The sequence below is a fragment of the Bos mutus genome, chromosome 3 (assembly GCF_027580195.1).
Source record: "Bos mutus isolate GX-2022 chromosome 3, NWIPB_WYAK_1.1, whole genome shotgun sequence".
Lineage (NCBI taxonomy): Eukaryota > Metazoa > Chordata > Mammalia > Artiodactyla > Bovidae > Bos > Bos mutus.
The window spans coordinates 42,797,863-42,812,620 of NC_091619.1; the positions used below are offsets into that span (position 1 = coordinate 42,797,863).

The window sequence follows — 14,758 nt, forward strand, 5'->3', positions numbered from 1 at the left end:
GTTACATTTTGACATCTGGTTAACCTAGATGGTTTCATAACTGAATTAAAAACCAAGAGAGCATAAATAATCAATTTCTGTCCTGCATCCAACTTGCTTAATAGTTTCTTATGCCATAATTTCCTTTTCTGCAAATTAGGGATAATAGACCTTCTGAAAGGATAACACAATTAGACTGGTTAAAAGGCAGTCATATTCATAAGTACTAGGGAACCAGAAAGTTTTCTAGTATGTATAAGTGAAAACTGAAAATTTTCTTTTGTGACATCCATGCCAACTGAAAAAAATCTGTGCATTATAAAGGATTATGATCCACTTTAAAGTTGAAAGTATTTGAACAAATGTCACCCTTCTTTCATAACCCTTTGCATTCAGTTTTCTTCTCTTCTGGTTCTGGACATTAAGTGGGATCTGTTGGAAGAAGAGCGAAATCTCAGGCTATTCCTATTATAGAAGCTCCTTCATGAGTTTGCATAGTGACCAGGCTGTATCCTAGGGCCGCTTATAAACAATACTTGAGTCATACAACTTAGGAATGAATTGAAATTTAAGCGAAACTTAAGAGGATCATAGCCCAAGCTCAAGGATTACTAATAAGCCAACACAACTTGGACAAGTAAGGCCTGAGCTCTATCTGAGGTGGCCTCTGGAGATGAAGGAGAAGGCAAATACTTTCCAAAGTCATATAGATTCTATAGAAGATTTTCTACACAAACCACACTTATACCATTTCCTACTTCTCCCTAATAGTAGAGTACAGATGTAGCCTCACCCCTATGTGCTCTGCTGGCCTTCTTTCCCCTGTTTTTAATTTTATTTCTCTTGCATTCACTGATACTTAGTTTATGTCCACTGGCCATTTTTTTCCAGGCAAGAAATTAATCAAGAGAGAAAGGAAGGGTGGAGGCACCAAAATGCTCTATCCTTACTTCCCTTTGACATCTCTCTTTCTCAAAAGTACCACCCTCAGTAGTCAAATTGCGTATTCTTTATAATAAGCTTTATCTTGAGTCAATTTTTTTATCTGTCAAATGAAGGTAATGATGATATCTTACAGTTATTTTGAGGACTTAATAAGTAAAATGCTTAGAACATTGTCTTGAACAGACATCGCTCGTGAAAATCATAGCTCTAATGATTATTAGCATATTAATATTATTCAGTTATCATTTCATATTCATTTTGTTTTAATGAGGATGGTTGTCTTTTAGTGTTCTGACAGATATGAAGAAATGCAAAGGTAAGAAGTCAGTAATGAGTCAGAAAATCTCACTAGCAGCTTAAATTTCACTCCCTGTTTATATGTGTGAGTCAAATAAGAAACTACTCTACTAGATGCATCACTGGAAACCTGAAGTGGTGTAATATTCTTGTCTTCTTACTCATGTGGGCAGATCTCTTTAATATATTCTCTTGGAATGGCAAAAGCATCCTTTTCTCTTCTCATCTCCTCCTATTTCTCTCTCATGTCTACTTATTCTTCTTAACTGAGATTATTCAGCTCTTCTAAGCACAGGCTTAGAATACACAGACGTAGCTCTGAAGGTCATATGCCAAAATGAAGATAATCCAGCTTCTTAAATTTATTTCCTAGAGTATTGAGACCTAAGATAGTTTGCAAAAGGCTAGGACTTGGCTAGATAGAAACCTTGTATCATATGAACTCTTTAAATATTCATAGTGTGTACTGGCAGCTAACAGGGCTACAAACTTTGCCCAGAAAAAAAAAAAAAAAAAAGAATTACTGAATTTCATAGCATCCAAAAATGGCTGCCATGGACTAAAAGCTTAAGTGCTGATTTTGGTTTAATCTCTTAGTCAAATATATATATTTTTTATTCAACTGAGGACAATAGGCAAGTGGTTATATGCATTTGTAAGTATTTTTCTGACTATATTATCAGTATCAGATTCTGACATTAATGTCATAAAAACTTATTGTACTGTGAAAGCCATCTCTTTAATAATTACTAGTGACTTGAAATAGGGGCTTCCCTGATGGCCCAGACAGCAAAGAATCCTCCTGCAATATAGGAGACTAGGGTTCAATGCCTGCATCAGGAAGGTTCCTCAGGAGAAGGGAACGGCCACCTCCTCCAGTGTTCTTGTTGGAGTATCCCAAGAACAGAGGAGCCTGGCAAGCTACAGTCCTTGGGGTCACAAAGAATTGGACACAGCTGAGCAACTAAACACACACACGGTGACTTGAAATAACTGACACATTCCTTCACAGTCAACAGATTCACTTCTATAGAAATGCATATAGGAAATTATGAGCAGTTGAGCTATAAAATAAATCAGATTGGGGAAGAACTGCGTTTCTTGACATGGTGTCTCGCAACTTGAAAAGATTTCATTCTGTGCAACCAGCTGACACTTACACGTTCTTCATTAGCATATATGAAGATGCCAAAAATGTAGGTGTTTACTGCTTATTTTGGTTTAACTGACACATTTCTCCCATATAATTAAGGGTTTTTTGTTGTTGTTCTTATACTGGTTGATAAAATTTGTTAAAGTATTTTCACAATTTCAGATAACAGCATAAAAGTAAATGTTTGTACTGTAATGAACTTTAAATTCTTTTTTCCAAGTAAGATCTATTTAGTGAAATCCACTTGATTTTGTTTTTTATAGATATGCTCACAAGTTTGATTTTTATAAAGTATGTGTGCACTCTCAGTAGCCAGTCCTGTCCAACTCTTTGTAATACTGTGGATTGTAGCCCACCAGGCTCCTCTGTCCATGTGATTTCCCAGGCAAGAATACTGGAGTGGGTTGCCATTTCATCCTCCAGGGTATCTTCCCAACCCAGAGATCAAACCCACACCTCCTGCATCTCCTGCATTGGCAAGCGGATTCTTTACCACTGAGCCGCCTGAGAAGCCCCTTTTTAAAGTGTTCATCCTCTCAATTTGGTATACACAAATGTAAACATTAGAAACATTCATTAGTTTTCCCTTTCCAATAGTATTTATATAAAATGTAAATTCAGATAAAATGAGAGTAAGTAATTAAAAGTTTATGAAAAGTGACTTGGAATGTCTGCAACTCAATATCTTAAATGATTAATGTTACATAAGAATTGACCATTACTTAATATAAGGTAAGTACAATTAACTAATCACTACTTTTAAACTCTACTTTTAAGAAACTTCTTCAAAAAATGTATAAACTGTAGTTAATTATTTGAATTATATAAATATATCGGTTCCTATAAATATGTGTGTACAGATACATGTATAAGGTGTGTATCAAGGAAATACATTCACGCTTTTTGTTTGCTATTTCAGATGTACATTACCAACACAATCAAAGCCAAAGGAACAAGACTTGCTAAGCCCGTTTTATGCCTAGGCTTAATGTGTTTGGCTTTTCTTACTGGACTCAACAGAGTTGCAGAATATCGAAATCATTGGTCTGATGTGATAGCAGGCTTTCTGGTTGGAATATCTATAGCAGTATTTCTTGTAAGTACAAATTTCTTTACATATAATTTATTTCTTAATTAATGTGTATAACCACCTAGTAGACAATACAGGTGTGAATCACTGGGTTTAGCTTTTGAAAGGTGGTCTATGAAATGGAAATACGTATGTTTTAAATCACTCATTTCTTTCTTCTCCTTCATTTGTTCTGCCTAAAGTCAGGCTTGGGGTGAGAAGTGCTTATTTTCTACATTTAAAAGTGAAGAGAATATTTTCATGCAAAGTGGAATGGGGCTAAAAAAACACTCATACCTCCCTAGATGTTTTTTCTTTTGAATTTATTTTTTGATTGGAGGAAAATTGCTTTATAATATTGTGTTGGTTTCTGTAGTACAACAATGCAAACCAATCATAATTTATACACACACACACACATATCCCTTTCCTGTTGAGCCTCCCTCCCCAGCCCCCTCATCCCACCCCTCTAGGTAATCACAGAGCACCAGGCTGGGCTCCCTGTGTTATATAACATCTTCCTACTATTTTACACATGATAGCATGTATATGTCAGTGCTACTGTCTCAATTTGTCCTGTCCTGTCTTTCCCCCAATGTGTCCACAAGTCTGTTCTTTACATTTGCATTTCCATTCCTTCCCTACAAATGGGTTTTTAAGACTGGTTTATTTGAATGTTTAAAAAATTTCCTCAGGGCACTTAGCGTCCTGAAGTATGTAGAGTATCCCAAAGTGCCCTGGTGCCTCCAAACAGCCCTCTCCTGAGCTGCCAAGTCCGTGAACCTGATAACAGGTGAACCTCACTTATGAGATGAACCGGTCGCCTTCAGTGACTGAAAATCCATGGAGAGTTTCCAAGGCAATATCACTCAAATCAGATTTTGCCAGGGAGTGAAGAGCACACACAGTGACTCCTAATGAGGCAAGCCTGCCATCTCTACTTCTGTGATAAAAATCTCCTTGGACTATTTCTGTAAATTTTAGTTCTGTAGGTTTAGTTGTTTCAATCTGGCTTTCAGTTCAGTTCAGTCGCTCACGTGTTCAACTCTTTGTGACCCCATGAACCAAAACACACCAGGCCTCCCTGTCCATCACCAACTGCCGGAGTTCACCCAAACTCATGTCCATCGAGTCAGTGATGCCATCTACCATCTCATCCTTTGTCGTCCCCTTCTCCTCCTGCCCTCAATCTTTCCCAGCATCAGGGTCTTTTCAAATGAGTCAGCTCTTCACATCAGGTGGCCAAAATATTGGAGTTTCAGCTTTAGCATCAGTCCTTCCAATGAACACCCAGGACTGATCTTCTTTAGGATGGACTGGTTGGATCTCCTTGCAGTCCAAGGGACTCTCAAGAGTCTTCTCCAACACCACAGTTCAAAAGCATCAATTCTTCGGCTTTAGACTTAATTAATCCTTTATAGGTATGGATATGCAACATTTTTGTTGTAGTTGTTGTTTAGTCTCTAAGTCATGTCCAACTCTTTTGTGACCCTATGGACTATAGCCCACCAGGCTCATCTGTCCGTGGGATTTCCCATGCAAGAATACTGGAGTGTGTTGCCATTTCATTCTCCAGGGGACCTTCCTGACCCAGGGATCAAACCAATGTCTCCTGCATTGGCAGGTGAATTCTTTACTGCTGAACCACAGGGAAGCCCGATGTAACATTTTACCTAGATGGAAAAAGGTGTAGACTACTGAATAAACCAAAACGTACTTTTGCATTGACACATTGCAAGAAACAGTTTATATTTTAATTACATTTAAATTGTTTCTCAGGAGTAACTTTCTTTCTTCAGCTTCTTTTCACTAGTTTATAACAGTACGTTAAAGCTTATATAAACTTTTCCAGCTACCAATGATTTGCACACTGTTATGTGCCGGGCATTTTATATAGGTTATTTCTTCTAGACTTCTTGTGGTAAAAGTAGTGACTATATCCTGATCCCTTTCTAGACCGTTTTCTATTTTTCTTTCTGATGCCTTTCCTTGCTGTGTCCAAGGTCCCTTGGAAACTTAGGCTTACCTTCCCTACCCCCAGAGATATCCTGTAGCCTCATGCAAACAGGGGCCCAAGTATGGCCCCAAACCTTTCCCTTGCTTTCACTTATGACAGTTGAAACAGGCTAACTTTTTATAAAACAAACAAAAAAAATGCTTCACATAAATCCTAAGAAAATAATCATAGGCACAGCAAACAGCATGCCAAAAGTTGAAGCATTAAAGCACTAGTGTCAGACGTAACTGAATTTCAAGTCCGTGGGTCTGGAACATCTTGGCTGGTATTTCATCAGGCTTCATCTCCTCCTGTGGCTGTGGCCATCTTCCCTTGACTGCCAGTGAACATCGTGATACCTTGCAAGGTTAAGCCTAGAGCACTCATATCTTCCTTTCGCTTCCTCGTCTGAGAACCATGTGGGGAATAATGAATTGGACTAGGGGTCCCCCTTGAGCTCAAGACCCTCTTACTGCACATATTCAGAACCTTCCATAAGGCCCTTCAACCATCCCCATGCATCCAGGGAAAGGACCTTATAAAAAGGTCATATGGAAGTGCTTTAACCATGTAATGGCTAAACAAGCTTTTATGCATAAAAATAGTGTTTCTGATTTTACAGTGTCAGTGTAAAAGTATGTTTTGCTTTATACAATGGTCTCCTCCTATACCCATAGGAGGAGAAGATGAGGTGCCAGCAAAGATGTTCCAGACCCATGGAGCTGAAATGCAGTTACATCTGACAATAGTGCTTGTTAAAGGGGCCTGCAAAGGGGTCATAAATATGACTTGGCTTCTCTGGGAATCTGTTTCTGGAGTCAGACAGTAATGGCCAGTCTATTCCCTCAAACATTCCCTCCTTTTCTTCTTTCATGAAACAAACATTTACTGAGACCCTACTCTAATCCAGGCATTGTGCTTGGTACTGGGAATAAGTACATGAAAAGGATACAATCCAGGTACTTAAATAGATTGCAGTCAGGTGGGACGAGATGGACATGAAGAGTTCTATAGAGGATGAACGTAATGGTAGATGTATGGTACATATACTCAAGAGATCTACTCTGTTTGAATTAGGGACAAATCAGAAAGAAGAGACAATATATAAACTTGAAGAGTTTGTAAAGCAGAAAGGTGTAGCTTGGGGCATAAGGAATGAAGGGCAAAGAGCACAGTGCACTGGCAATATGAAACGTATCATAAAATAAGCATGTATGAAGCCCCTAATGTATTCTAGGCCGAAGGCACAGTATGCATCTGGCACCCAGAAATGATACCAGTCGTCCAAGATGGGTGACAAGAAGGGGAATGAAGAAGCACACAGGGGACACCCTGAGCCTTGTGTGCTATGACAGTAATTTGGGCTCTTGCTTAAAAATGTAGGTGATTTGGCAGCCTCTGTCAGCTCCCAGACAGCTGAAACAGAGAAAAAGTCTGGTTGAATCTCATCCTCACTATCTACTCAATTTGTGCCCTTAAGCAATTTACCTAACCTCAGTTTCTTCCTCTTTAAAAAAGGTTCAGTTCAGTTCAGTTCAGTCGCTTCGTCATGTCCGACTCTTTGCAACCCCATGAATTGCAGCACGCCAGGCCTCCCTGTCCATCACCAACTCCCAGAGTTTACCCAGACTCATGTCCATCGAGTTGGTGATGCCATCCAGCCATCTCATTCTCTGTCATCCCCATCTCCTCCTGCCCCCAATCCCTCCCAGCATCAGGGTCTTTTCCAGTGAGTCAACTCTTCGCATGAGGTGGCCAAAGTATTGGCGTTTCAGCTTCAGCATCAGTCCTTCCAATGAACACCGAGGACCAACTCCTTTAGAATGGACTGGTTGGATCTCCTTGCAGTCCAAGGGGCTCTCAAGAGTTTTCTCCGACACCACAGTTCAAAAGTATCAATTCTTCGACGCTCAGCTGTCTTCACAGTCTAACTCTCACATCCATACATGACCACTGGAAAAACCATAGCCATGACTAGATGGACCGTTTGTTGGCAAAGTAATGTGTCTGCTTTTTAATATGCTGTCTAGGTTGGTCATAACCTTCCTTCCAAGGAGTAAGGATCTTTTAATTTCATGGCTGCAATCACCATCTGCAGTGATTTTGGAGCCCAAAAAAATAAAATCTGACAGTTTCCACTGTTTCCCCATCTATTTCCCATGAAGTGACGGGACCAGATGCCATGATTTTCGTTTTCTGAATGTTGAGCTTTAAGCCAACTTTTTCACTCTCCACTTTCACTTTCATCAAGAGGCTTTTGAGTTCCTCTTCACTTTCTGCCATAAGGGTGGTGTCATCTGCATATCTGAGGTTACTGATATTTCTCCCAGCAATCTTGATTCCAGCTTGTGCTTCTTCCAGCCCAGGGTTTCTCATGATGTACTCTGCATAGAAGTTAAATAAGCAGGGTGACAATATACAGCCTTGACGTACTCCTTTTCCTATTTGGAACCAGTCTGTTGTTCCATGTCCAGTTCTAACTGTTGCTTCCTGACCCGCATATAGGTTTCTCAAGAGGCAGGTCAGGTGGTCTGGTATACCCATCTCTTTCAGAATTTCCCACACTTTATTGTGATCCACACAGTCAAAGGCTTTGGCATAGTCAATAAAGCAGAGATGTTTTTCTGGAACTCTCTTGCTTTTGTGATGATCCAGCGGATGTTGGCAATTTGATCTCTGGTTCCTTGCCTTTTCTAAAACCAGCTTATACATCTGGAAGTTTACAGTTCACATATTGCTGAAGCCTGGCTTGGAGAATTTTGAGCATTGCTTTACTAGTGTGTGAGATGAGTGCAATTGTGCGGTAATTTGAGTATTCTTTGGCATTGCCTTTCTTTGGGAATGGAATGAAAACTGACCTTTTCCAGTCCTGTGGCCACTGCTGAGTTTTCCCAATTTGCTAGCATATTGAGTGCAGCACTTTCATAGCATCATCTTTCAGGATTTGGAATAGCTCAACTAGGATTCCATCACCTCCACTAGCTTTGTTCATAGTGATTCTTTCTAAGGCCCACTTGACTTTACATTCCAGGATGTCTGGCTCTAGGTGAGTGATCACACCACCGTGATTATCTTGATCTTGAAGATCTTTTTTGTACAGTTCTTCTGTATATTCTTGCCACCTCTTCTTAATATCTTCTGCTTCTGTTAGGTCCACACCATTTCTGTCCTTTATCGAGCTCATCTTTGCATGAAATGTTCCTTTGGTATCTCTGATTTTCTTGAAGAGATCCCTAGTCTTTCCCATTCTGTTGTTTTCCTCTATTTCTTTGCATTGATCACTGAAGAAGGCTTTCTTATCTCTCCTTGCTATTCTTTGGAACTCTGCATTCAGATGTTTATATCTTTATTTTTCTCCTTTGCTTTTCACTTCTCTTCTTTTCACAGCTATTTGTAAGGCCTCCTCAGACAGCCATGTTTCTTTTTTTGCATTTGTTTTCCATGGGGATGGTCTTAATCCCTATCTCCTGTACAGTTTCACGAACCTCCGTCCATAGTTCATCAGGCACTCTGTCTGTTAGATCTAGTCCCTTACATCTGTTTCTCACTTCCACTGTGTAGTCATAAGGGATTTGATTTAGGTCATACCTGAATGGGCTAGTGGTTTTCCCTACTTTCTTCAATTTAAGTCTAAATTTGGCAATAAGGAGTTAAATAAGGTTACAGTCTCCTTGAAGGATTGTTATACAGATTGATAATGTGTAAACGAAATGGTGTGTATGTTCAGTGCACGGCCACACGGATGACTGAAATAATTTTACAAATGAGAGATTGTTTACTTTCAGACGCTTTTACTCTGTGATAAGATTTGTGCTTTAAAAATATGTTTTCTGGAAAATAAAGTTCCAGGTGAGGATAGAGACAAGTTATGCAGATCCAGGGAAGTGGTGGATGGGCCTCTGATTGCACAGAGGGAGGGGAAGCTGGCTGGAGGTGGGATGGTTTGGAAGTTGATGAAACAGTGGAATTGATGAGGATGAAGTGGACAACAATCTATGATGATTTTCGAGTTTCTTATTTGGGCAACTAAGTAGAATATTTATTTCAAGCAGTGACTACAGCTCTGGCTTGCAATATCTTGGAGTGTTTTCAATTATTCTGCAGTGTGTGCAGATCACTAAGATGATTCCAAGATAAAATTAACACTAACCTACTCCAAGCCATTGTATGTCGGTTCAAGGCATTTGTGTCCCCTGTCACCCACATCCAATGTCTAGCATATGCCTTTGACTCACTCTCCTCCCTCATCCATCCCCACACCCAGTGATTCATCTAGTTGAAGCTCGTTTCCACTACAGAATCTTTCTCCCATGTCTTATTTCTTTGCTGTTCTGATCATCACTTCTTGATTGTAGAGATCTAACTGCTTACCTCTTCTATATCTATCGGTTCCTAGCTACCTTCTCACTTTAGACTCTCCTCCAAATGCCTTGCATGCTGCTTCATACACATGATAATATAATTCATTGCTAATAAAACAAACAGAAAACCAAGCTGCTTTCGTGCTGGATTAAATCAGACACTTCCATTGGGCTCCTGGGATCCTCCAGAATCTGGCTGCACTCTTCCTGGTCAAGTTTATGTTTCCCTTTTTTTTTTACAGTGGAAATCCCACACTTGGAATCCAGTCAGTTTTCTTCCTCTCTCACACACTCTGTCCAGCCTGCACATTGCCTCTGCTGGAATGCTCCGGTGTATATTTTAGAGAACAAAACAGGTGTGGGAGTCAGAAAAACCTAGATTGAATCCTGCTGTTGCCACTTTTTTTGCCAGTTTTCCTCAATGTGATATTGACCATCCCACGTAGCTCCTTATTATTCCTAAAGTGTGGCCTCCCCTGAACTGTATTTAAAGTGATTACCTCTCCCCCGGACTCCTTTCCTCATTTCCTATTCACTTTTCTCCACTGCACGATTTTGAGTTTTGTCTTTTGCTCTCAAACCCTCTAGAATGTAAACCACTTACAGAGATGGTGTTTGTTTTCATCACTGTATATTCCCAGTGTTATATAGGAAGTTCTCAGGAGATATTTGATGAATGAATGAATGAACTGTTTTATTTATTTCCCAGAGCTCTTTTGAGGGTTAAGTGAAATCACATATGTAGTCAAGTCAGTCAATTGCATGGTACAGAGAAGGCTATGGATACCATACTCTTCACCTTTGATGACTTTATTATTGTAGATTGATTCATATTATTTTATAAAAATGGACACCTCAAAGTACTTGCAAGAAAGATGGATATTACAGTGTCAGGCAGGATAATTCAAGTTTACTGACCAAAGCAAGAGCTTGTCAGGTTATCATGCATTTTCCTAATAGTAATAATAAAGAGTTATTTGAGTATTCTTTACTGCATTAACTCAATTAATCTTCACGCACGGTGAGACCCAATTATTATTGTCCTAGTTTTGCAGATAAAGCAGACAGATCTAGTTATATTAAATAGTTTGCCTAGGCTCACAGAATTAGTAAATAAAAGAGCCCAGGATTAAGCCCCAGGCCTGGTTGACCCCAAAGCCCATGAACGTAACCCCATACAGCAGAGATGTTTTATTTGCCACAAGGAAGAGGCAAACTGATCACAAATGGATCAGATTAATTTATTATCACTACTGGAAAAAGAAAACAAAAATGTATATGTAATGGTGACTTATTACTAGTGTTATTTTTTGGAAGAGAGAGTAGAATTATACTCATGGAAACCACTAATGTAAAAATAGAATGTTTCTAAAGAAAGTCACTTTCAATTATATAGGAACATCAGAAAATTTGAGAATTTTTATCCTGGATTCATGCTCATTTATTAATCTGTTCATTCACCTGGCACTGAGAATAGAATAGTGATCAGAAAAAGAAGCATGTCTGCTTCCATGGAGATGATAACCTTGGAAGAGAATCACGTCAACCAGAATGCTATGCTTGCAGATATATAATTTCATATAGAGATAGGTATTTCAGAGAAAAGAATCATAGGTCCTTGCCAGCAAATAAAAACAGCCTGGGATCAAGGAAGACTAATAAGGCGGTGATGCAGAGATGAGATATCACAGATGAATGAGATATGATGCCCAAAGACAGTGGAGATGAGTATTCCAAACAAAAGGAAGTGAAAGGAAATAGAAGGTGTTTGCAAAATAGAGAAAGAAGGCTGAAAGGTGGACCTGAGTTTACATTTTGAGAGGAATGAGAAGCCAAGCCACAAAATAGTTTTAAGGAGGTCGACATGATAAAATTTGCATTTTGGAAAGACCATTCTCACTTCTTTGTAGAGAGGGATTGGAGGGAGTCAAGATTGGATTTAGTCTTGAGAAAGCCATGCAGGAATTCAGGCAAGTAATGATGATTGCTTAGTCTTTGGAGTTGGTGTTCGAGATAGAACAAGGCAGATATAAGAAATCAAAATCTTTAGGAGGAAGAATTGAACAAATTGAATGACTGGTTGAGTACAAGAGGTGTTCAAGCTTTCAGCCACATGCAACTGCATTTGGGGATGAGGGGGAATTACCTTTCCCTGAGAGAATCCAGAAAAGGATCAAGGTTTGGAGTAGGGTCAGAAGATGGGCACATCTTGGGTTTTATTTTGAACGTTTGTTGAATTTTTCATACCTTTGACAACCAAAGAAATGGAACTGACCTTGCTGATCTGTCACAACTTCTTCACTTTCAAATTGAGAAAACTGAGACCCAGAGGACTGTCCAAGAACAGAACATGCAGACTCAGCCTCAAAAACCATGTCTATTGCTATTTCCTATGAGCATTTTTCTAATAGGAAGTCAATTTCATCTTTGTGAATGTTACCAGACAAGACTTACTAAATATTTGAATATGATTCTATGATAATTTCCTTCCTTATAATTTAAATAATAACAGTAATGAAGAGTAATCATTATGTTAATAGATGCTTTAATGAATATCTGCTATGTGTTAGGCATTTAAATATTTCACATGTGAATTCTTAGCTGCTTCAGTGGTGTTGTCCTGACCCTCAATTAAGGCAAAGAGATAACTGGTAATATCTTTCAGAGTTTTCTGAACCAAAATTAGTATAAAAAGCAATTATACTAATTTCAGTAGCCACTGTTAAATCTGTTCTTCATCTAATGACTTCCATTTGTCTGTGTATATAGTTATTTCAGCAAATTTTAATTCAGAAGAATTTGTAGCAGTTTTTTTCACCTGCTGATTTTCCATAAATTTATATAATATTAATGGTGCTTCCCAGGTGGCCATAGTGGTAAAGAACCCACTTGATAATTTAGGAGGCATAAGAGACGAGGGTTTGATCCCTGGATTGGAAAGATCCCCTGGAGGAGGGCATGGCAGCCAACTCAAGTATTCTTGCCTAGAGAATCCCATGGACAGATGAGCCTAGTAGGCTACAGTCCATAGGGTCACAAAGAGTTGGACATAACTGAAGTGACTTAGCATGCATAATATTAATGCAAAGAAAATGTGTGTGTATGTATATTTCATGAAATGGGTATGAAACTGCTGTTTGTTATATTGTTGTTGGCTCAAATTCTTGATTCTATCCTTTGCTGCTTCCACACCAAAATGGCAGAGCTGAATACTTGCTGCAGAGATTGTATACCCGCAAAGCCAAAAATATGTCCTATCTACTCATTACAGACAAAATTTGCTGACCTCTACTTTAGGTCAGTTACTGTCTATTAGTCCTTTGCAGGCTCATCATTTGATAGAACGTTTATCAGGTACCCATTTCCAAATCTTTGCCACGACTTTACTCTAAAGATCTTGATGGTAGTGATGAAATTGAGTATTAAGTTATTAGGCTTTGATCTGTGCTTCTGATCTGTAATTATTCAAAGAATTGAAAGGTAATAAGTATATATCCATTTGCAAGGAAATTTTTTCTGAGATAAAGTTTAATAGTGTGTGTTATTTTGCAGATTTCAAAATTTAATTTAAAAGCTGGAGAACAATCAAGATGTGTTGACCTTTGAAAGTATTCAATAATGAGCCCTACACTTTCCAGTGTGATCTGTGGAAAATATACAATGTAAACCTGTGATAGTATATTAAGCATTTATTTATTAAATGAATGTTAAGTTATAAACTAGCTACAAGTAAATTCTGTATTTCAGTTTGATAATAGAATATAAAACTCAGAAAAAGAAGGCTCAAGAATATCTTACCTACTAGTTCAGTATAAGCAATATAAGCAACTAATTTTCCTGTATTATTTAAATCACTAATTCTTGAAATTTGATCCACCTACATCAGAAGCTTTAGAAATGCCTTTTAAAAGTGGCAACTCCTAAACCTTATCCTTCTATCTACGAAAGCAGAATTTTTAGGAGACGGCTTAGGAACGTCTTTTTTTTTTAAGTACCAGAACTTTATTTTCATGTACAGTAGAATATGAGAAATTCTGGTTTAGTATGGGATATAATCAATTGAAACAAGGGTCAGTTTGCTTTGTGTAAAAGGTCTTCTATTTTAGTGGTAGCCACGGCAAGCTGTTGTTGAAATGCCAAATATATATGGGATGTGATAATAGACAATAAACTAGGGTTAATGATGCTACTAAATTAGAAAGTGCCAATCGTAGTAGGTGTATTATGAATGTAATGATCTTGAAGCAATGGGATATAATTAGCATTTAAATTAAGTTGTAGGTTAGCCACATTAAGGAAAGGTTAGCTTGCTATGAATTTTTATAAGGTTATGGTGTTATTTTTATCAGTTTGAGCAATGACTATAACCTAATTTAATGAAAATTTTGGAATAATAGCATTGTCATTATTAACTGAGCTACATATTAATTGATGAATACTCTTGAACACACTTGCACTGGACTACAAGATAAATTTGAATGTAAAGTTATAGACATGTAGTATTTAAGTCATGCCAATACTTTATTACTGTGATTAATCAGGCTGCTCACAAAGATCATGTTTATAGGGAGCATGGCTATGTTTTAATTGTATTTTTTCCTGAAATTGTAGGTTGTATGTGTGGTAAATAATTTCAAAGGAAGACAACCAGAAAATGAGCATACACACACGGATAGCCTGGCACAGCTGCCAATGATAAGCATTCCTCGAGTAGAAAGTCCTTTGGAAAAGGTAACATCTGTACAGGTGATTCATAATTTAAATTCTAAAGTGCGATTGTTCTCTAGAGCAAATGAATAATTATTCTTGAGAGTTCTTTCACATTTTTTATTAGCTAAAATAAGCTCAGAGTCTAATGTGGTATTTAGCAAGAACTTAATCACTGAAGAGAACATCTTTGAAAAATGCATATCACATAGAAAACATTTCTTGGAACCTCTCAGGCTTAAAAGTTGAGT

General features: G+C 38.2%; 1 protein-coding gene across 3 annotated transcripts in view; it reads left to right on the plus strand.

Annotated features, from left to right (window-relative positions):
* PLPPR5 (phospholipid phosphatase related 5) overlaps positions 1-14,758 on the plus strand; it is a 135,954-nt gene that overhangs the window by 86,450 nt on the left and 34,746 nt on the right. Inside the window, exons 4-5 of one of the 3 annotated variants that reach the window (XM_005906505.3) lie at positions 3,294-3,470; positions 14,412-14,546. In XM_005906505.3, the coding sequence (XP_005906567.2) occupies positions 3,294-3,470; positions 14,412-14,546 (312 nt within the window). The remainder of the gene's footprint in view (positions 1-3,293; positions 3,471-14,411; positions 14,547-14,758) is intronic. The other 2 variants (XM_005906506.3, XM_070367621.1) reach the window with 2 other exon arrangements.